Source organism: Echeneis naucrates, chromosome 6 (assembly GCF_900963305.1).
Source record: "Echeneis naucrates chromosome 6, fEcheNa1.1, whole genome shotgun sequence".
In the NCBI taxonomy this organism is placed as follows: Eukaryota; Metazoa; Chordata; class Actinopteri; order Carangiformes; family Echeneidae; genus Echeneis; species Echeneis naucrates.
In genome coordinates, this window is record NC_042516.1 from 826,056 (window position 1) to 848,819 (window position 22,764).

The following is a 22,764-nucleotide window of genomic DNA, read 5'->3' on the forward strand; positions in this document are numbered from 1 at the left end:
CAACTGTGTCTGCCAAAAATCAATCAGAACCCTGTTAAGAAAAACAAACATAAACATGGCTTATGACAACTCCTGTATCAAGACACCGGAATTGGCACACAAGACTGACATGCCGACGTCTAGTCTGACGGATGATGGCCTGGAGAAGCATGGTGGTGAAGGGCTGGGAAGCAGCTCCATTAACATCATTCATTTCCCTCTGAGGTGAAGAAAAGCTGCAACCAGAAGCCAGCTTAGTCAACGAGGTCTTGGATTAATATGGGGACTGGATCCTGGACGCCATGATGGCAGCTGCCAACTTAAATGAAGATTGCTCATCCAACAGACAAGCTAAAAAAGCAGCGTGAGTTCTTTTTGAATCCAAATGATGCCCAGTGACCACTAATGAAAATATCACTGAGATCCCAAGCTAAGTGCAGTGTACACAGAGAGAAGCAGCTATTTTTTGGAGCAGGCAAACTGTCACAATATTGTTATGCATTGTTGGCTCCCGTGTCTAGTGTTGTGCAGCCACAGGGATTCCATGCCCTGTGAATCATATTCTCCACACGTAAAGGAACGATCATTTGGTAGAGGACCAACAAAATGCATCATCACCTTCATTTCACAGTTTTTTTTTTTTTCGTGATAAAGCTGAAATGGCATTGTATGTTGCAATAACTGATTATTCTTTTTGAAGATCATGATGACCATCCAGTCACTATGAACCATGGACAGCTGTGAACACAGAGCTTTGCCTCTTGTTACAGGCAGCAGGCTCACCCTGGTTACTCAAAGGGAGGGGCCCTTCCATTTCACTGAGCCTGGCCTCCGTTAAATAAATGTTATCTATTACACTTACCGCTATCATGGCAGAGCGATAACTCAACATGGCAACAACAGCTGGAGAGAAAGAAGCCATCACTAAAAGCTTAGAGACTTCAGTTGATCTCAATAACATGCCAACATGTTTACTGCAACAATAATACAGGAATAAATGCGCGGCCTTCATTTGAAATGGTTACAGGAGATGTTACGTTTATATTATGTGTAATAAAACAACTTTAAGAACGGGGCTTTGTACCAATATAGCAAATAGATGAGGGAGTTCTACTAACCCATGCTGGTGGCATCATGATAAAACTGACCGCTTCCTGTTGTGTGTGTTGAGTTGGAGGTTTCAGTTGGTTCTCCTGAATTGACTTGGTCTTCAGTCAGTGATTTAGCTGATTGTCAGTTTCTGATAGTGAGTAGGCTGCTGATAACTGGAGACATTTAGCTTAATCCCAGAGCAGGTAACTGCTAACTCACTGTTAGCCTCATTTCCTCTCAAATGTCAGCTCATCATTACATACGTACACTTCCCATGTATATTTATTCATAAAATGCAGTGGAATTGAAGTTAGACAATGATGATGCTGCGCTGTTGTTAACCTGTTCAATAAAACATGGCAACAACAGATGTTACATTTCATATCTGAGAACAAATCTAATCTTCTGAAATATATGATATTTCATAAGATACAGAAAACAGAGAAAAGATCAAAACTACCAGATAACACAATACGCTCACTGATCAGATTTTTTCCTAGAGGCAGGCAGCTGCTGAGATACTGGTCTCACTCTCACCCACCAGGCGAGTCCTCACATCTCCACAGACATTAACTTCCACACAGTCATTTTACAGGTAAACTGACAATGTGTTCAACAAAGAAAACATAAAACCTCGAGAGAGCAAGGTCAGGAGATCACTTGAATGGGTAACATTTCCTGTAGCATGTGTTTGTTGCATGTCTGGATTTGGAGAACGTGCCGGTGCTTCGTGCTTGGGTGGGGGGGGGCAGAGAGGCTCTTTTGTAATTGCGTGGATATAATCTTAATACACAGTAATGTTCTGATTCATGTTCACTCTGCAGCTCATCAGAAGCAGTTGGGGATTAATTGGGCCCCTCAAGGGCCCCTCAACAACAAAAACAGAGACGGCAAAACTTCTGTCCTGTTCATTTCACTGCCAAAATTTGTTCTCTCGGTCCAAGAACAGAGAATTAGACGTTTATATGAGGAAAATTCAATGTTTTTCCATAACTGACGGAGCCAGAGGAAGTTCATTTGATCCTATTCAATAAAAATGTAATAAAGTGGGTAGGAGATGTTCTGGAACTACGTTTTTGATCTAACAGACATTTACATTTACATGTCAGACTGACAGTTCATGATGAGAAACACTGAAATAGTAACTTTAGTAGTTCAAAAGTTTTGGGAATGAAAATATAAACAATCTATGATGTTACTGCGCTGTGATTTGACGTGTGGGTTTGTGATGCAGCTGTGCCCGGTGGGACCAGTTGTATCAACACCGTTACAAGGTCATAAAGAATGAGACAGGGTCTTGAATGTGCATTGTTAAAGAGCAGGGCCCGGGCCCGATCGATGCTCTGATGTGTTGATTCAGATGAGAGGACAGGCAGCCAATAGGAGATGAGCGTCAGCACAGCAGAAAAGTCAATGCCAATCTTTCTTCTGCCGCAACATCGACCCAAAGTCACTCCTGTTCATTCCTCATCTTTTCTTCAACCCAACACACATACGCACGCACACTTCCACACACACACACACACCTTTCGTGCCCTCGCAGAGATCTTCACAGGTTCGGGGTTGAAGCAGTATTTGTGTGTGTGTGTGTAGCTGTCAACGTGTGCGAATACAAGTATGAGAGGAAGAAAGAGAAACATGGAGAGAAAGAGAGAGAAATGTTTGGTGTACCTTGACAACTACTGCTGTCTATGTGTTTGTGTGTGCGTGAGTCCCACAGAAGGTTGCTTTAGTAGCACAGCAGTCACTTGATAAGGATTATATTTAAAAACAGTGTGATGATAGTGACGGTGATAATGGTAGTGATAATGGTTTGCGCAGTAGCATCAGTTTATCAGCACATTTTTAATTTTAAGGATAAACATAAAAAACCTAATTAGTCATAACACAACATGCCGTTTTTGATGACACACCAATTTTAGCGCTAATGGTAATTTTTCATTTTATTTTTTCAAAGAGATTTTTTTTACTTTTATTGGGTCTTCTACCAAACTAGGAGATTCCTTTACCCCCAAAAATCTTATTCTGGGCATCTGTGTAGTATTTAAGAAGGCTTCATTTTGGGTCATTTATGTTGTTACATTTTACCAAAGCTTCTGTTCCTCCTATGATTCTGATATTGTATTTTAATTCAGTGTTTTTAGATTTATCAGGAATTGATCATATTTTAGTGATGAAAAAATTGCACGCAATGGGCACCACCCAGAACATCACCCACCTGGTGAGGGTAACAGGGTAACCACAGGACTGATCCACCACGCTGCACGATATTTATCATGTCGACAATTAATAATTAATAATTAATTAATAGTTAATAAACAAACCATTTAAGCAAATTTGGGTGTATACATAGATGTATACATATGTCAAATATAGATATGGTGATACTGTAAATGGACTGATAGCACAGGCAGGCCTACAGCAGGGGCATTTTAGATGTTGGCTGATGAACAAGAAGTCATTCGGTGAGACACCATTACAGAGTTTGTCCAGCAGAGAGCACACAGCTCAGTGCACATCTTTATGGATAATATGACAATATCCAGACTGAATGAAGAGTTATTGAAAATGGGATTTTTTTTTCTACCTTTACTTCATGCAGAGGTCAGGCATATTGATGATGATGATGATGATGGTGATATGTGTCCACACTGTGACCTGAGGATCAGATCTGATCACAGTATTTCAAATATGTTGCTGGTGTTTGCTCAAATGATTTGTGTTGGTGGAGTTTTTACTCCTCTGTCCTCACGAACAAAGCCAGAGAGTTAACTAGTCCCTGCTGCAGGCCAGGCTGCTGTTTTCCATGGCTGTGGGGCTGGAAGTGTGCAGACATCAGCTCTCTGGCTCAGCTCAGCCCGTTAGAGAATGAAAAGACGTCCCGTTACTCACCGATACTCCTGAAACTCTCCGACAAAGTTCTCCTCAACTTTTTCATTTTGCCGATTTTCTCCGCGGGCTGGGAGGCTGGCATCAGGTCGCACATTTCTAGTCTTTTTTCACGGACTTTCAGGGGGGCTGGCAGCGTGCTGGATGCGGTTAGAGGCGGGGAAGGAGGACCGAGAGGACCGGGATTCAGGCAGCACCAGCGGGGCTTGTTCAGCCCAGCTGCAGCGCGCTGGCACGCACAGGAAACGGAGCCTTCACTTCTCTCATCAACTAGTGAGGAACGAATGCCTTCTTCAGATTTCCCCCTTTTTTAAAGAAAGAACTCGCTACATTTCCACGAAGGCAGCAAACATCTTCGATGGAACAGATGCGTCCAAACTGAGACTGTGCGTAATCTGCTGCGCCTTTTGGCTGCGGCTTTGGACAGCTCCTGAAAAAGCAGATCCAGCTCGGACTTATTTCTTTCTTCCCTCAGAGTCCGCTCCCTGCTCCGCTGAAATCTAGATGTCATTTTTGGGATTCTCTCTCTGGTTTCGACCCCACAGACCCCGCCCTGGATGTCGGGATTGGACAGGGGCAGGGGGAGCCGCCTTCCTACTCGTCGCGGAGGCTGACCATCAGGGAGCCGGCACCGCCCTCTAATGTGTTGAAGGGGGAGGAATATATTTACGGCGAGCCGGCGGCCCTTCATGAAGTTGCTGCCCCCTTCCAGACCCCGAGGTGCCACCCCTCTCTTCAGCTCCGTCAGGCTTCAGTTTTCAGGATCACATCCTGGCAACACTGCCCCTTTTTTCAACAATTACATAGGTAACACTTATCCACCAACATCATCAAGGCATCAGACGGTTGATTAACAGTATGAATGTGAGCTTGTCACAATAAAATATCAGTATGTGAATGTATGTAGTTACTGGATAGTGACAGATACATGCACAGATAGACCTCAAATTCATATTTTAATAATTCATATTCATACTTTTTTAATCAAATTTCTTCTTTTTTTTACTTTCATGGTTTAGTTTTTAGTTTTAATTTGTCTCATGGAACCGGTTAGCACTTAAGTTAACCTGTTTACATGTAACATTTTGTTGAAATTGTTCAGCATTCAACAACTGCTAGTGTACGGACAATGAGATGAATAAAAATGTGAGTTTTGAGCGCCTGTCTCCCAAAATGTGCATGCACTGCCCTGGAGCAGGCTGTCCTATGCAGTTGTCTGGAGAATCTGACACCTGCTGGGTGGGTGACACGTGTGATGGACATTCAACACACAAATACACATCACCTAGAAACATGCAACATCTATGGGCTTTTATTTTTACTATGCTCAGCCAGCACACCTGTCATAACTATGCTGTGTCATAAACATCTGGATGATTCACATCTGTCAGGTGGATGGATGTTGAAATTGAAATGTTGAATATAGAAATAATTATGATGGCACATTAGTGTAATTTTTTATTTCATCATGGGTGTTCCCTCCTTTCTTTACTCTGCTTCTCCACATTGACAGTTATTTGAAAACTATGCTCAGCCATCATCAGAATATGATTTTTTTTTACATTTCATTTCCAATAATATATAGTTAGGATTAAAGCAAGCTGTAGGATTAAACTGATCAGAGCTGTCCAAAGCCTGAATCAGTAATCCACATCCTGCAGCTCTGAGCTCCTGAGCTGGACTCTGTTTCCATTACGTGTCATAATATCTCTTTTTTTTCCCTTTTTTGTGGCTGGCTTCTCCAATTCGATCATGTCAGTGCTGCAGTGGCTGCAGTGGTTACAGTGGCTACAGCCACTGCACGAGTCATTCAGAAGCATCAGAAGAAGAGCTGTAGAGTAGCAGTGGATGTTCTGTACCCAAACGTCTCATTGTTTGGATCTGGCCTTCAGTTAAAGACCAGCAGAGTCTGGAACATAGAGTTCATGCTGCTTCTAATTACTTTGACGAAATCCCACCATCCCCTCAGGGGCAACTGAGACAAATGTACAGCTCTATTAGTTCCAACTGGTCCTTCATTATCAAGCTCTGCTAATGATGCATGCAGGCATTTTACAGAAATACCTCCAGTAGAAAAAGAACCTATATCTGTGGTGTGAAGCTTCATATTTTCTGAGAAGCCAGACATTTAAAGTTGATGTTAAAGCGCTGAAGTATATGTACTCAGTGTGGCTGCAGGAAGCAGTGAGGTGACCTGCACCTGTACATAGTAGCAATCTCTGTTCACTTCAAGCTGCATGTCACGTTACGATCTTCTACAGACTGTGTTCATCTAATCAGTTACTTGTATGTTCAAAGTGTTGAGGTAAACAACAGTGAAGCGTCTACACAAACAAGAGGTGAGTGGAGCTGTTCAGCTTCAGGATGAGGTGGGAATGGGAGATTAGCACTGACAGACAGATCAATCTGAAGCCTGATTGGCTGGAGGAACACAGGCAGGAAGATTAGTGACCAGAAATGTCCAAAAAGGAGCTGGAGAGAAGGGAGCAACAGAGGAGACAAAAAAGTAGAAAATTGAAGTTGAAGTGAGAAAAACAAAATATGTTTCACCAAAGCTCCATGACTGTGAGTGTAAAGACTCACCTGCCTCAAACCATGTTTCAGAAGTCCACTGCAATGATTCAGTTCTCACTTCTGGGGCCAGAGCTGTAACATCAGGTTAATCATAACATAAATGGATCTTCATATGATCGCCATAGTTATCCTGGTTTATCCAAGTCTATTTGTATTTCATTGGACTTTTTATATTACTTTCAGCCTCTCTCTCTCTCTGGAGTATAACTAAACTCAAACACGAGTACACACATTTCTTTATCTACAGATTGAAACAAAAGATTTGAGGTTAAAAATTAAGATATATAAATGTTACATTTTCCCTCTTTCATGATACGTTCGATCCCAATTTTTGTCACAGGAAGGGCTCACTCTCACACCAGCTGCAATGCTCATCAACATGTCTGTGTTCTGGTTCATGAGCATGATAACATAGTCTGGAAAGGGCAGCAAACAAGTGGTCCAAAGAAGGAGAAAGGGTTACAGGTGGCATAGACTAAATCATGAGTGTGGGCGTGAAGGCTGGACCATGTGGTTTTCTTCAACTGTAGCTCAAACTGCTGAATAAGTCAATGCTGGTTCTAATACAGAGGTGTCGGAAGTGTGTTGTGTATCCAGCTGTGTAGCTGCTGAACAGTCCGTGTTGACATCCACAACCAAAATATCCTACAGCAGACACATGGCCATCAGAACTGAACAACTGAGAGATAGAAGAGGGTGAGGTTCTCTTCATGTGGATGGCTGGGCGTGTAGGTGTCTTAACTGGGTAAGACATGACAGAAGGTTGCATTACAGGAAGACAAGCTGCTGGTAGTCCATCCCCTTCATGGAAACAGTATTCTCTCGTGTCAGGATGATGCTACCTGCCTCACTGCAACAACAGTTCAGGAATGATCTGAAGAACAACTACCAGTTCAAGGTGTTGACTTGGCCCCAAACTCTCCATATCGCAGCCCCATCCAGCATCTCTGGGATGAGCTGGATTAACTTCTAAAGCTGAGATGCTGTGGAGGCTGTTGGGTCCTCACTGAGGCAGATGAGTTCATCAGTGAGTCCTTTGGGACTTGGAGGAGCTGTGATGAAGTTCAGTGTGCTGGTTGTTCTACCCTATGTGCCCTCTGGGTGCTGCTGTCACTGCCACGCCGTACAGTTTCTGCAGGACAGAGATGCCCTGCTGTTAGGAAACAACGCTTTCTGTCTAGAAATAAACAAGCAACACATCAGTGTTAAAAGAGAAGATTTTTATTCATGTGTTAATGTACAAATCTGTCCTCCAGTCATTATTCCTTATTTCACAAATCAATGTTTGTATGAAATGCAAAGGCCTTTATGAAACTACATCTCAAAAGAGAAAACTCATCGGGAAATTTCATACCACAAAGTAATTAGCATACAATTTAAAAACAAACACAGTCTGCACATCAGGTACAAGGCAAAAAAATAACGTCATGATTGCTTTCGATCAGGGTTGTTATTTGGAAAGTGTGAAATGTGATTCAGTTCTTGTCTGATATGAATGACTTGGGACGGCACTCTGCGGTGTTTGTCTGGTTTGTGGTTTCTCTGAGAGAAAGGGCATTGCTCCAAGCTGAAAACAAGGGGGAGCAGCTAATTCATTCGTTCTCAAACTTGCTGTATGGGTGGTCCGAGTCTCCGATCAGACCTGCACAGAAGAAACAGCAGGGACATCAGAGACATAATGACACACTGACACTCGTGGTGGAGCCATTGATTTCTATACGCATAAAACATTAACATATACAATTGATGCTTGCCCCCCCTTTTACAACACACCATTCTGCCTCATGACAGCTGACTTTTTCCTGTAACTTTCAGAGCCACTGTAATGACTTTTGATTTTAGGACATATCTAGTGAACAACCTAATGCAGCCTGTAGCAGAGATGAATATTGGAATGCAGATGCAAGGATTACTTTGCAGTTTTCAATTCATTGGGTGACTATTAATTCATGTTTTGTCTATGGTAAAAATGTATTTGTTGCTGTTGACCTGTAAAATCCTGCTCACAGTAGTGATGGGTCTCATACTCAAAACCAGTTTATGATAAATTATGCCTGGATTGATTTAAGTAGAACGGACCCGGTGCAATCTACATATGACCCGTGGGGCCTAGCTTGGGGACTGGGGTTTACTGTTGAATAATGCATTGCTGGCACAAGATATAGAAAGGAAAGTCAATGACATCCTGGAATATATGAGACCGAATTCAAAAAGAAAGCGACACAAGGTCGAAATAAATAAAACACAGAGGGGGAATGGTTTACATCCATCAGAGTCATGCTTCACCTACTCAGGTGAGAGATGAGTAAACGTGCTTTCATTTAGAGACAGGTTTGTACATACCATACTTCCTGCGGATCTCATCATGCTTTGCCTTCCTCTCCATCTTCCTGTAAACAACAACATAAGGCAGATTAATACTCAGTTCCACTTTTGGTACAAATTAATTAGAGAGCATTAGTTGCCTCAGACGTCTGCTTTATGAACTGCCAGGATAGGGGACATTATCATTGGGTAGCTTTAATACTCTCATCCTGTGTCATTAGCACCACCATGTGGGGAAATCTAATCTCTAGCACCTATTTATTCTTCCTGTGCAAAAGTTTCCTCAAAGTGCTCCAGACAAAAAAAGATGTTGTGCTTTTCTGTTTACTGAGGAAGTTAACTTGAATGAAGACGATGGAAGATCTGTATGTCCCTTTATAGTTGTACAACTAACCTGTGAACCACTGTTGTGCCCTCAGATACACCAGCCATAGTTAACAACGAGATAATCATGCAGCAGCACCACTGCCATCACATCAAAAAACTCTTGTTAGCAGCATCTGAGCTGCCACACGCCACAACATGTCAGACTTAAAGGAAACTGGGGAAAATGAGGATCACAGTGATTGGCCCTAGGAGGAACACAGGTGGAAAATGACAATTTTACTGACCTGGCATGCGCGCGCATGCACGCAAGCTGCAGACAGCAACAAGACATCCTGTAAATATTGTATCTTTAATTTGCTTGTATAACTGAAAACCCCAGACTAACACATAGGACTGCTTGTCTATAAAGGCCAGTTCTCCACTTCATACCTTGACATTAAACAATAATATTTAGGGATATTTAATAATGTTGAAATGTGTTCAGGTTTTTGCCTTGAGAAGATAAGAGGAACAGAAAGTGGAGAGAAATTTCTCATGATGACATAATGATCTGTTGAATGTAGTCAGCAGCATCTTTCAGACCGTTCTACCACATTCTGCTGCAGTTAAGCTACTGCACACCAATCAGCCATACCGTTAGGAGCACCTGCCCAATATTGTGTATGTTCTTCTCTTACCAAAACAGCCCTGACACGTAGAAGACTTAACTGTTGTTCTCATGCCCAGGCTCAGAGCTGTCAGTGGAGGCCAAGCTGCAGTGTCTACATGCAGTAGTCTCTCCCATGATATGTCCTATCTACTTTGTACTTCCTGTTCATAACACCAACCTCTTCTATGTAGGTCACTGCACTAACTCTGCCTTCTCAGACTTGATCGTGCTTGATGCAGGAGACCCTGACTCGATTCTTTGGCACATGAAGGCAAACTCAAAGAGGCTAGATAATTCAGCTTGTAGGCGCTTTCTCAAACATGCACAGAGAACTGTGACTAACAATACATTTGATAATGATAAACCCGTTACTGACTATCTTTTGGTATGACTATCTCCCTTTCCAACACACCATCTAGCCATCCACAGAGGATAGCAAGAATGGGAGCACAATCATGAGATAGAAAGATGAGGCTGGGACATTTCTGAAGTGCAGGAGGTGGACGGTCTCTATGTCTACTGACTGATACAACACACTGCTATTCAACTCCGTAGCCTTCACACTGGCTCTTTGACGTTGGTTGATACTCCACGGGATGTAGCCTGCTCTATTTATGACCACATTAGCAAACAGCAGCTGCTCAGCCTTGACAATCCAATTGGTGTTTTGGGATGCAAGTAGAGGAAGCTCAAGCTCGTCCTCTGGGACATGGACTTGTTGGAGCTGCACACAAACACCAGTTGCTTCAATCCCACATACACAATGGGCTCTTTTGTTGGGGACTATGGGTCATTCTGTTGTAGGGGACCCCTTCAAGATATCCTAGTAGACTCTGCTAGGATATCTTCAGAGGCAAAAACCAAAAAGATATTGAAAGAGCTGTGTCAAATGTTATCATTTATGTGTGACAACCCAAACGGACATTTTAACTTTTCAGTGAAAGACTGAATATGAAAATGCCCTATTAGTGTTAGTGTTCAGGTAGCATAAAAGCCAGCTTTATTTAACGAGGGACACTGTAGCTTATGACTTCATGACTTAACCTCTCAGTCCGAAGAGGATACAAAAAACTTTGACAAAAAGGTTTTATCAGATTGTTAGAGTCCCCACAGTCTTCCACTTCCATCTAAAATACTCTTTTACCGAACACACACACACAAACACACATATGTATGTATGTATGTATGTGTGTACGTATGTGTGTGTGTGTGTGTGTGTGTGTGTGTGTGTGTGTGTGTGTGTGTATATATATATATATATATATATATATATATATATATATAACGTTTTCTTGTTAAAAACAACAAAAAATAAATAAATAAAAAACACCTTACCAATTTCATGTAATGTCTATCAAATTTGTATCAATATTTGTATATTTGAGAAATTGAAAAGGTTACGGGTTTTGCTGAAATGACGGACACTGCAGCCCAATGTGGGAATGTCCACCAAGATACAAAAAATAGTTTTAGAAAGCCAATAGGGTGCTTAAAATTGATTTTGGTGAGCTCAGGCAGGTGATGGAGTGTATCATTTGCTCAGTATATCTTATGATGAGAATTTGTGATAGATTCTGAAGCTTTTCCAAGATGATGGAGGCTATTGGCTCAGAATAAATGGCTGCTCTCAAAAGCAATACCTTCAGATTGCTGTTGAGATAGAAGCTAAGTAATAACACTATAGTCATAGGAAATAGCTGGCAAGATTGTACAGTCCGCAAATAAAATAATTTTAAATTCCTCATTAAAAAGTGCCTGGCCAGCCTAGCCACCAGGCTAACAGGCAGCTAATGTTTTCTATGGCTCAGATGTTATCAAACAACAAAATATAGCATTCATTTGGAGTTAGGATTATGTATTTCCAATATTCTTTCTCCCCGCTGTTGTTTCTTCTGTTGCAGTCTGCACAAACCTCTCCTGATAACAATATTATGTTGATGTCAAGTTATAATTGCTGTGACATAGCACTAAGAGAAGCTATTTTACTATTTTATTGGCCCTCTTTTACTAAAGCCTGAAGGGAAGCTCTTACCGTTCTTCAGAGCGCTGTTTGATCTCCTCTCTCCGCCTGGCTAATCTCTCCTCATCGCGGTCAGGCCTTAAGTTACAGAGAGGCACACATGCAGTATCAGAATGATTGTTCAAAGAACCCAAGAACAGTCATGCTCATCTCAATGCTCACATTTCATGCAGTAACAAACTGCCACATTTGCTTGAGGGATATTTTTATAACAAACAGAATCCTGGAGTGTCACTGGTTCAAATCTTGTAGCACCCAGAGCATGATTTGCATTTGGTTGTGCTTGAGAAACACAGGGAAATTCAGGTGAAAAAGTTAAGTTAGATGTGCTGCAGACACAATGTGTATCACTGATATGTATGATCGATGTAGAATACATCATTGATGTATAACGTAAATAATGGAATTACCTGAAAAGCTGGGCAATCAGGGATGAGAAAATAAAATTGCTGACAGCTAAGTGAAAATATCTCCAAGGAAATATAACAATGATCTCAATGTGAAGGCTTGGTGTGTGCAATAGTGTGTAAGATTTTGTCAAACATAAACAAGGCTTTTCCGTACAAAGGCTGTCATTACACGATAAGCCAGCCTTCTGTTGACTGACAAACATGACATTTCCACTTCATACCTGCAAACTAAATACGCATCACATGCACAATGCTCCTACTATGATAAAGCTACCAGAACACCAGTGGCCTGATTACATGCTCAAATACTAATGATATTGGAATTGTTTCCATTCCAAGATTAGCTCATAATAAGTTCCCATTCAGAGTAAACACAAAATTTTATTAAAATTCAAATCTGATGCCTTGTTTGAAGTCACAATTTCCAAAACAATTAAGTAAGCATCACTGTAAACCTTTATGTCTGTGAAGCCTATAGGTAAATGCCTTCCATGTGTTTACAGAGTTTCTATGGGGTCCAGGAATTAAATGGATGCACTGACCATTTAAAAAATAACTGCTTCTTTAAATATATGGCAGGTCTGAAGTCTGGGTGCTGAAGGATTTTCCCGTCAGTTTTTTATTAAAAATCCCATTCATAAACATTTTAAAAACACATTACTGTCTGTGGAAAGTTAGGGAAACATTATTAGGTTTTTAGAGTACATTTAACACCTTTTATTTTTGTGTTTGTGTAATCTCACCCTGACTGACGCTTCTTGCAGCAGCAGCAGCAGCAGCAACACACAACAATGCTGATGAGGATAGTTCCACCGAGCACAGCCATGGCAATGATCAGGGCTTCAAAATTCACTGCATCACAGAGAGTGACAAGTAATTCACAGTCACGTTTTACAATTGTAGAATTTGTTCTGCAGGAATAGATAAAGTAAGACATTACATTTTAGTATTTTCTTGCATCCAATGGCTCCACACATTCAGCTAGTTTGGCAATGGTGCCACCTGCTGACTACTACAGTTGGCCCAATTTGGAGGAGACAGCTCACAAACTCTGCTTTCAATTCTGGTGAAAACATAACTGATCAAATGGAGACTTTTGGTTGAAGCCAACAGCAGTAAACATGCTGCTCCTAGGTGGCAACATATTAATCTCTTAGTCAAGACAGTGATAGAAGCTTCTACCTAGCAGCAGCGATCAGTTCCAGACACAGAACTGTAATTAGTTCTCTGATTGTGTACAACGTTGTCGGTCATTATAGAAAAGACATCAAACTACACGTATAATCAAATATTGTCTCTGTTGTGGTTATTTTCGTAAAGATGAAAAAACATAGAAACTTATTTAAAAATTTTTCTGGGTGGAAACTATTTTCAGAAACTGCGCATTCAGTGAAATGACATGGGAAAAAGAATGCCATAAAAAAGGGAAACGAAATCAAAACAAGGGGGGGGGGGGACATGTCTTCACATAGAGAGACAGTTTATTTCTGCAAGCTGTCCAGCCTCAACCAATGAACCTATGCTTAAATTTAAGCTATGTTATATGGGATAGTACGAATACATTCAAAATAAACAAACCTTTAGGCCACTATTCAATGTCTCAAATATTTTGCCCAACCTTTAATACCTCAAACTTGAACTACAATTAAATTAAAAAGTAAAATAATAGATACAGAATATAAATAGATTAAAAATAGAAAATAGCAGAAACACAAAATAGAGAAGGTCTCTGAGCCAACAAGTGCTTCAGCAGGTCTACAACTACCACAGTGTCAGGACTGCTGTACCACTTTTTACATGAAATGCCAAAAAAGACATATTTACAGTTATTTCTCTTGCACATCTGGGTCATGCTTGCATAGTTTGAGTGAAATGAAATAACTGGCCTTGGAAGCCTTTATAAAATATGCAACACATTTTTTTGAGCGATGTTTATTGATTTCACTGAAAATAACCACACCTGAAGAATTTCAGATTCACATTTTCCCCAACTGAATGTCTGCTTGAGAACTGGGGGAAACTCTGTGGCCAGTGCAGATTTTTCTTTCCTTGTAACAACATTTTGGTGTGCTCAGGAGTCAGAGGTTCACCTGTATTACACCGTTGTAAACCCCAGTTTGGTTAAGCTAGACAGCTAGCCTGAGAGGAGGCAGACAAGAGTGAAACCTCCACTCTTTGACAGTGAGGTGAGATAAACAGAGGAACAGAAAGCTGCAGTACAACTGGGGATCTTTTCAAGTTTCTACGCCCAGCTAGAACAATATTTTAGTAATCTTGCAGAGCCTCCCTCACTGCACATTTCCGACAGATACTTGCATTATACTTTTAATCTAACTTGTATGTAATGATTGCAATTGCAGGGGGTTGATCATTGCATTTTACAAACACTATTATTATTGATTTAAATAGCTTTACATCAACTTCCTCAATTGAGAGTTAAGCCCTGAATTCGAAAACATGACACAAAAGACCAAGCTGACTCTGACAATGTTCATTATTTGGAATGAAATCCAAATTAATAAACTGCTCTTTGTGCAATCTTGTGAAATCACAAGTGAAAAAAGCAGACTTCAGCATTTTCACGTTATGAGTGTAATCAACTCACGCCAGCACACTCCCCAACGGGCCTGGGACAGCTGGCACACTGATGCTGGAGGCAGCAACCAGCTCACTGGGTACTCTGTGCAGTTGTTGGTGGAGAAGCACCACAGACACTGTGAACACAAATTACAAAGGTCAAACCTGTGAATGGCATTTGGTCTCATTAGATCAGACTCATCGGGTGTGCATGCATATTCAAAATCAAGTAGTTAATTCTTCTGGAGCTACGTTGATCACTGATTAAGTGATTACTGGGGAAAATTTCCAAACTCTCTGATTCCAGCTAGTTGATCGTGAGGATTCACTGTCATAGTTTAAATAACACTAAACAAAAATATTTGGGTTTTGGACAATTGCTTGAGCTAAACCAGTCGTCTGAATACATCAACTTCAGCTTTAAGAAATTGGTATTTTTCTATAGTTGGTATTTTATGGAGCAAACTATTTCATATTCATATCAAGAGTCAACTGGAACTGGAACAAGATCTAAAATATATATCAGGAAATAAAATGAATAGGGTCATACAGCGGTGGACGTTTTAAGAGATGTTGTAAAAGGTTAATGTGCAGATAGAGAAGGGATCGTAAATATCACTATTTATAAGAGCATATTCACAATTTGGGCCAAAGTTCTGGCCCTGACATTCAAACGCTGCCAATTACACCTTGAACATCTTACCCTGGCGTGGAGGACACAAGTGTCGCAGTTTTTGAAGGTGGAACAAGCTGAAACGGACATAAACAAACGTTAAAGACTGGAGAGCCTCAGACAGCCATGATAGCAGGTTCCTGTGTCAAACACAACAGTGACGCACATGAAAAATAAAACGATTTCCTTCAGCTTCCAACCTTCTGAAAGTCTCCTGATTGCTAAAAGTGAGATAGAAATGGCCGTGTCTCTTTTTAAAGAAATCTTCAACTTACGAATTGGTGGTGGAGCAGTAGTTTGGCATTCCCCCAAGCTCAGAAAGCTAACGACGCACAACGCGACAGCCGCAAAAAGCATCTTGGTGGTCAGTGTTTGTCTCTCGATTGAAGCAGAAGACATCTTTAAATTAGGGAAAGAGCTGCTGGGAATCTTCACTGCGTGCAAACAAACCCAGGAGACGCGCCAGTCGACGGCTCACGGCTACTCCGCTAGCGCCCAGCGACTCTGGGTCAGTTCTCCACAGCTCACACTTCCGGGGTGTGTAGGGGCGCTGCGTTTACTAAACCTCGACATCCCGAGCGGGGGGAGTTTATAAAACAAACACAGAGCACCGCCCGTTCAGTTTAATCCCAGTTTCTTGCATGCGTTTTTATGTTTTGGTTTCTTTGTTTGGTGCTGCTTTTTTTTTTTTAATTAACTTTCAAAACAATTACAATCCAGTGTATTATCATTATTGTTATTCTTTATTTATATTATCGGATCTCAGAGCAGGGAGTAAATATTTGGGTAGAACCAAAAGAGAGTGAAAAAGCACTGCAACGGGTTGGATGATAACATCGGAACCATATAATGGCAACATATAGATTTTCTCTACAAGCTACTGGTTAATGAAAACGTATGAATGATATGGTGGATGCTAAAACATCTAAAATAAAACAAATAGCACTTGGAGCAAGACCTAGGTATAATAATGAAGTGTGTGTGTGTGTGTGTGTGTGTGTGTGTTTGTGTGTATATGTAAAATAAGTTAGTCACTCATCCCTGCAGGAGGTTTTCATGTGTGTTTTCTTCTTCTTCAAGGTCAGGGTATTGCACAAAAGTAGAATAAGGGATTCAGCCATGATATGTTGGTTATCCTGGCTGAATTTTGCCTCAAGTCGGCTGCATGAAAGAAGGTTGAATTTATCCCGGTCAAGTTACAATAATACTACAAGTAACTATAAGTTGTAGTACTATAAGTACTACTATAAGTTACTATACTATGTATTCTCTGCAGATAACCTGCTCCTGACCAGATTATGATTAATCCTGGTGATTCATCTGGTAGCTCTGCTATCAATATTGTGAGATATTAATGTGTTTTACAGTATTTCAATGGTCTTTCTAAATAAATGGCATAATTTTAATTATCCTGCATTAAAATATTACAGATATTTTGCCATTTCATTGAAGTCTGTTGACTGTATGTAATTGCAACAGTCTTTTTATATTCATTCATGTGGTATTATTACTGTCAGGCCTAGTGTTATATTGCTAGGCGAATGATAATGACCACAGAAGACCCCTCTACATCAAGGAGGAGTTTTACAAGATTGTAGGTAACATCAATTTGGATTTGTAACCATTCATTTCTAATTTTAATCAGTCAGAGTTGGATAATCACTATTTCTTGTGACAGCTTTCCCTGATGTCATTGTTGCAGTGGATTGCACCCATATCAGAATCAAACGCCCCTCAGGGGAACATGAGGGAGATTGCATCAACAGGAAATCCTTCCACAGTATCAATGTTCAGGTGAGAGTGATTTGTGGTTACTGTGACCTACACAAATTAATTCTGTGCATTAAATGACCTTAATAGGTTACATCTTATTGTTTCAGATGATCTGTGATGCTGACAGCCCTTTCAGCAAAGTGGCCTGGCTCAGTGCATGACTCCAGAGTCTTTTGGGCCAGTCCAATCTACCAGAGACTCTCACAAGGTAATACACATTTTAAGTAAATCTAAATTTTGCACAAATCGTGCTGTGCTAATTGACATTTCTTTTACAGAATTCGCAAATGGTCAAAAGTCTCTACATCAAGCATCTCGAGAGACAGAGCTTGCAGAAGTAAAAATTAAACTAAAGAAGAGAAAGCTGCAAGAAACTGAGCTTGATCTGGAACTCAAACGCAGGACCCTCAGGAATCTAGACCTGGAAATCCAGAAACTAGAAAGAGAAGTATGTCAGTGTACACTGTAACCATAAGTCTAACACAGTGTATTAGTATTTGTTACTTTTGCCTTCTATTCCAGGTTCCAGACAAATGAGGACCGGCAAATAAAGAAATCTACGAGAAAGCACCCTTTTTCATGAATGTGTACTCCACCACTGATTTAGTGAAATGGAAAGATAATCACAACACCTAGATTTATACATGATATCTTGTATTATCAGGTGAATTCTCTAGTGTGCTTCTGGGAGACAGCGACTATGCCTGAGAGTCATTCCTCTTGATTCCCCTTGCAGATCCTCAAACCCCACCGCAGCAGGCCTAAAGCACATAGCAAAAGCAGGGCTTGGATCAAGATGACCTTTGGCCTTCTAAAATCTCAGTTTCAGTGCCTGCACCACCTCATGGTTTCCCCGGATAGGGCCTGATGTAATTGTTCCGTGCACAGTGCTGTGTAATGTTGCAGGCCTAAGAAAGGAGAGCCTTCCTCCCGAATGGTTGTCAATACTGACTTGGAAAATGCTCCTTCGATACTCACAATGTTACCAGGCTACTTATGAGGCTGTGCAGCGTCTGTGTCCTGTTACACATGTGGTTTTATATTCGCACCAAATCACTGATTTCATAACCATTATGGACTAAATAAGAAAGATATTTCCACTAAAATGACATGATACCTCAAGCCTGGAGTCCAGCGACACAGTCTCCTCATCTGCCCATGTGCCTTCCCCCTGCCATACACATGCATGCATCAAAAGAACTTTCCAGTTTTATGGACTATTTTTTTAAACTAATACAATCATAAAGACATTAAATATGTCAGCAGACACCTAATCTACTCACCTCATTTCTTCATTGTTATCTACACTGAAGTCACTTAGCAGCCTGCAAAATGTTCTGTCAGGTATTTTTCTTTCAGACAAATTTGTTCTTTATGAAGGATAGATACATACAATTGGCAAAAAAATTGATTAACATTGACACACACTTTGTGGATAATTGTTTGCACTTAATTATACTTCACATTTGCATGCCCTTCTACTTGCCAAATTTAAAGCAAAGTGTACAACTGTTGATTAGTGGACTTGAAAAATGTGTTTAATAATTGTACTTCCGCTACTGTGATCTTTTCTTATGATGTCTTTGAAGTCGTCATAGAACTCCATCAGCAGCTGTTGTTCAGAAGGCATGAGTCTGGTCCAGCTTCTCATCTGTGATTCTGGGCTATGGAAGAATGCCGTGAACTTGCACTTATCCCAGCTACGGACACTTGCCTTGACAGAGCCGTACGTGCAACCAATAAAGCTAAAATGCGCCACGCTTGCTCAGTTGTAGTGGATTTCTTTACTCTACTTTTGTGCAATACCCATCTGGTCTTCTAGAACTCCTGAGCCCTGGCCAAACTTGATGTGGTCCGTGTTGTGCCTGGAGTCCTGCCTGGTTTGACAGACCTCAGCCTTTAGAGATCTTGTGTTCAGAGGCTATTCCGCTGCTGCTATATTATCATTTTCGTTTTACATCTTTGCTTGGCTGTAACACATTAATTTTCACATCTATAAAATGCTACACTTTAAAATGGAAATGGAGCACAGATTGGGAACCTTTTCATGGCCGTAATTTTTGAGGGAACGCTCACCCAGCCTATTACTACTACTACCTATTACTTTAGCTCCCTACATTTATACACAAGAATATGTACTTTCTACTCATTACATTGTAGAAACAGGCTCGTTACTTTTTTTTAAACCTCCACAGACGACAGGTTAGGGTTAGGGCCATAAGGCACACCGCATTGAAAGGCACAATATCAATGAACGGGTCTATTTTCATACAGAAGGCGCATTATAAAACAGATATAAAGTGAAGCAAAACAGTAAGGTTAATCAGCTTATTCACAACACAGAATATTGTTCAGTTGTGACAAATGCAGAAAAATAAACTCACATTTTAAATCATTTGTCTTCCACAAATCGGGGAGCACATTCGTCCCACAATTAGAAGGTCATGGGTTCAGTTCCTGGTCCTTTATGTGCGGAGTTTGCATGTTCTCCCTGTGTCTGCATGGGTTTCCTCTGGGTACTCCGGTTTCCTCCCACCATCCAAAGACATCATGTTTGGGTTAACTGCTGACTCTAAATTGTCTGTAGGTCTGAGTGTGAGTGGTTGTTGGTCTCTGTCTGTCTCTGTGTGTTGGCCCTGCAATGGACTGGTGACCTGAGCTGGGAGTGGTTCCAGCAGCCCTGCGACCCAGAAACGGATAAAGCAGATGAAGATGAGTGAGAGATTGAGTCTTCCGCAAATCCCTGATATGGATTTGAAAATTGGGTTTACATTAAAAACCTAACGTTGGCTTGACGTCTGATCATATCAAGGTAACACTGACTAAATGTTGGATGGTGGTTGGTTCCCAGCACTACATAATTAGTTATCTAATGTTATCTGACGTTGCAACCCAAATCCAACCAAGGACCAACGTTAATACTACGTTCCTGTGTCAGCTGGGAATGCTCCAACAATCCATCAAGCGGAGCGGCTTGGTCGCACTAAAACATTCTGACAGAGTTTTGAGCACAGTGTACCACATTAAATTGTTTCGAGGTCAGTAAGCACAACAAGGATTCATACATAAGGCGCAGTGCCGATTTTTGAGAAAATTTAAGGATTTTAAGTGCGCCTTATAGTGCGAAAAATACGGTAAAAGAAGTAACGAACTAGAAAGGTAAAGGGGGGTATAACCGCAGGAAAGTCCAGTGAGTGAGGAGACGGCAGTGAGAGAACCTAGAACTTGTACTGTAGCAGAAATTATCAAAGGATGTATTGTGTTTCATTAACGGCAAAAGTTTTAATTTTAATTTGAAAGTACATTTCAGAGCCTGTACTTTCTTACTTTTACTTGAGTAAAGGAGTTGAATCAGTACCTCTACTTTGACCAGAGTATTTTTTCACACATGCATCTGTACTTCTACTTAAGTGAAGAATATGAGTACTTTTGTCGCCTCTGATTAATATATTAAAATAAAAAGATTGCTTTGAGACTGAGAATGAGCTTGTTGTTTTACACTATCGTTGGAGCCACATACATAGTGCTACAGCTTGAGAAACATCTCATGAAGAATAAGTCTTGTCAAACCTGTGAATGTTCATTGGTTTGGAGGTAGTCCTGTCACTCTGCTCCATCAGCCATACAATGTGTCCTCAAGACATTTTGTTTTGCAGCCCTCACTCGGGCTTTTTCCTTAGTTTGTCATCTTGTTTGTTCTTGCCCACAATTATAAAACTGCAGCATTGGACACAGCCAGAGATGGAGTAATTTAAATGCAGTATTTGTCATTTACCACAGGGTGGGGGTAGAGGCTTGCAAAAGACAGTCCATCTCCAGCATATACAGAGAGATAGCCAATGATCCAGAGGAACAAAGGCAGGAGTGGAAATTAATTGAAATATCAATTGTGGGTAAACGTGAAAGCTTTCCTCTTTATAATGCACCTAACTTGGACCAGTATAGCAACTAAGCATTTCACACATAAAAATGATGGTTAAAATGGTACATTTATCCAGTAATGACAGAGTGCATCCAATTCAACAATACATGGATGAAGCATGGGCAGCTGGGGTTCACTATCATAGTAGCTCTAATGATAAATTTGTACAGTATTTAGCTAAATAATTCCAGCTTAATCATCTTTGAATCGGAAACTGACTAATAACTTTATTTTGTATAGACTATCAATCTAATCAGTTACAGGTGAAGAATTTGTGTTGCAGCTGTTACATTGCACCTGCTCCAACTTGGGGTCCAACTGTGCTCACTTTTGTACTATTGTCCCTGTTTGAGTTGCCCTGCGCTACATCTTGTTCCATCATTCCATCAGTCTCCTGTTTAATTCATTCTCCTCATTACTTTTTTCAGTAGGGTGTCCTCTGTGTTTCAAAAGGCAGTTTAATCAATTTCACTTGTAAATTCTTTTTTTTTAAGTCACCATGGAGCAAAACAGGAAGTTGAGTAAAGTCATTTGAAATAAATAAAGCCACTGATTCCATCTCAAAATGAACAGCTCAAGGGGGCTGTTTGGCTCGTAAATCTGTATGTCCATGATCTATTCTGTTGTCATCACCTGTCTGTCAGGGACAAGATAATGACCCAGTCCATAATCCATCAGAATCCACAAGCCAGATACCTTTTCATCATACCAGGGACACTGCTGATTTTAAAGGCCGGCTACCAGAAGTTTACAAAATGTAGAACCACAATTAATATCTATGTTGTAAATGAACAAACTAAATGTGGTGCAAACTTCATGTTGTCACTGCTTCCTTCTGGCACATGGAGATTCAAACACTTAGACAGCCTTTCCTCAGAGGCACTCATGGTCATGTACTCAGTTGCTCTCACAAAAAAGACAGGAAATAGCTTGTGTGATGAATGAAATAAGGTTGAGAGTGAAGTTCAAACCCCCTTTCACACCTCTACAGTAACTTACCATGTCAGGTGGGCACCATTGTTCCTGGTCCAATTTTGCAGCTAAATATTTTATTATTTCAGTGCGTGTATGTGACCATTGTTAAAATTTTTTTAATGAAATGACCTTGGCTCAGCCCATTTTTTGCAGGGTTATCAATTCCTTATGACGTGGCCCAATGCAAGTTGGCAAGTCAAACCACACATGCATGTATTAATTCCCTGAATATGAGGGATACAGCAATTATTGAGACCTTAAGCTGCCTGGGAACCAAATACACAAACTCAATAGCTATAGCATTCATAGCAGTCTAGCATTACTGGAGGTCTATTTAAACCAACAAATAGCATAAACAGCCATACTTAGTTCCAATTTGGGGAACAGGATGGCTTCATTGCCTGGAAATCCCTGGCAGTTACACTTGTTATTTGAATGTCCTTCTCTGTTTGTGTCGATCAAAGGATCAAATTAAACAAGACTAATAGCTTATAGCCTGCTTAGGACTCAACTTTCCCCAGGTATACAGGGTGGAGTTCTCTGTTTAAGGTGATACAAAAGTTAAAGTTTACCAGTCCT

The 22,764-nt window shown here is 40.7% G+C and overlaps 2 protein-coding genes across 2 annotated transcripts in view; both read right to left on the bottom strand.

Annotated features, from left to right (window-relative positions):
* Window positions 1–4,448, bottom strand: part of cdk14 (cyclin dependent kinase 14) — a 167,653-nt gene extending 163,205 nt beyond the window's left edge. Inside the window, exon 1 of the mRNA XM_029505326.1 lies at window positions 3,964–4,448. Within this exon, the coding sequence (XP_029361186.1) occupies window positions 3,964–4,057 (94 nt within the window). The 5' untranslated portion in view covers window positions 4,058–4,448. The remainder of the gene's footprint in view (window positions 1–3,963) is intronic.
* Window positions 4,449–7,735: 3,287 nt separating this feature from the next.
* On the bottom strand, window positions 7,736–16,046 carry LOC115045514 (pituitary tumor-transforming gene 1 protein-interacting protein). The gene is made up of 7 exons (XM_029505248.1): window positions 15,791–16,046; window positions 15,546–15,592; window positions 14,871–14,979; window positions 13,009–13,117; window positions 11,868–11,933; window positions 8,878–8,924; window positions 7,736–8,176 (listed from the first exon to the last, which is right to left on the bottom strand). Exons 1-7 carry the CDS (start codon window positions 15,912–15,914, stop codon window positions 8,127–8,129), a joined length of 552 nt encoding a protein of 183 aa, XP_029361108.1. The 5' UTR covers window positions 15,915–16,046; the 3' UTR covers window positions 7,736–8,126.
* Window positions 16,047–22,764: the final 6,718 nt, after the last annotated feature.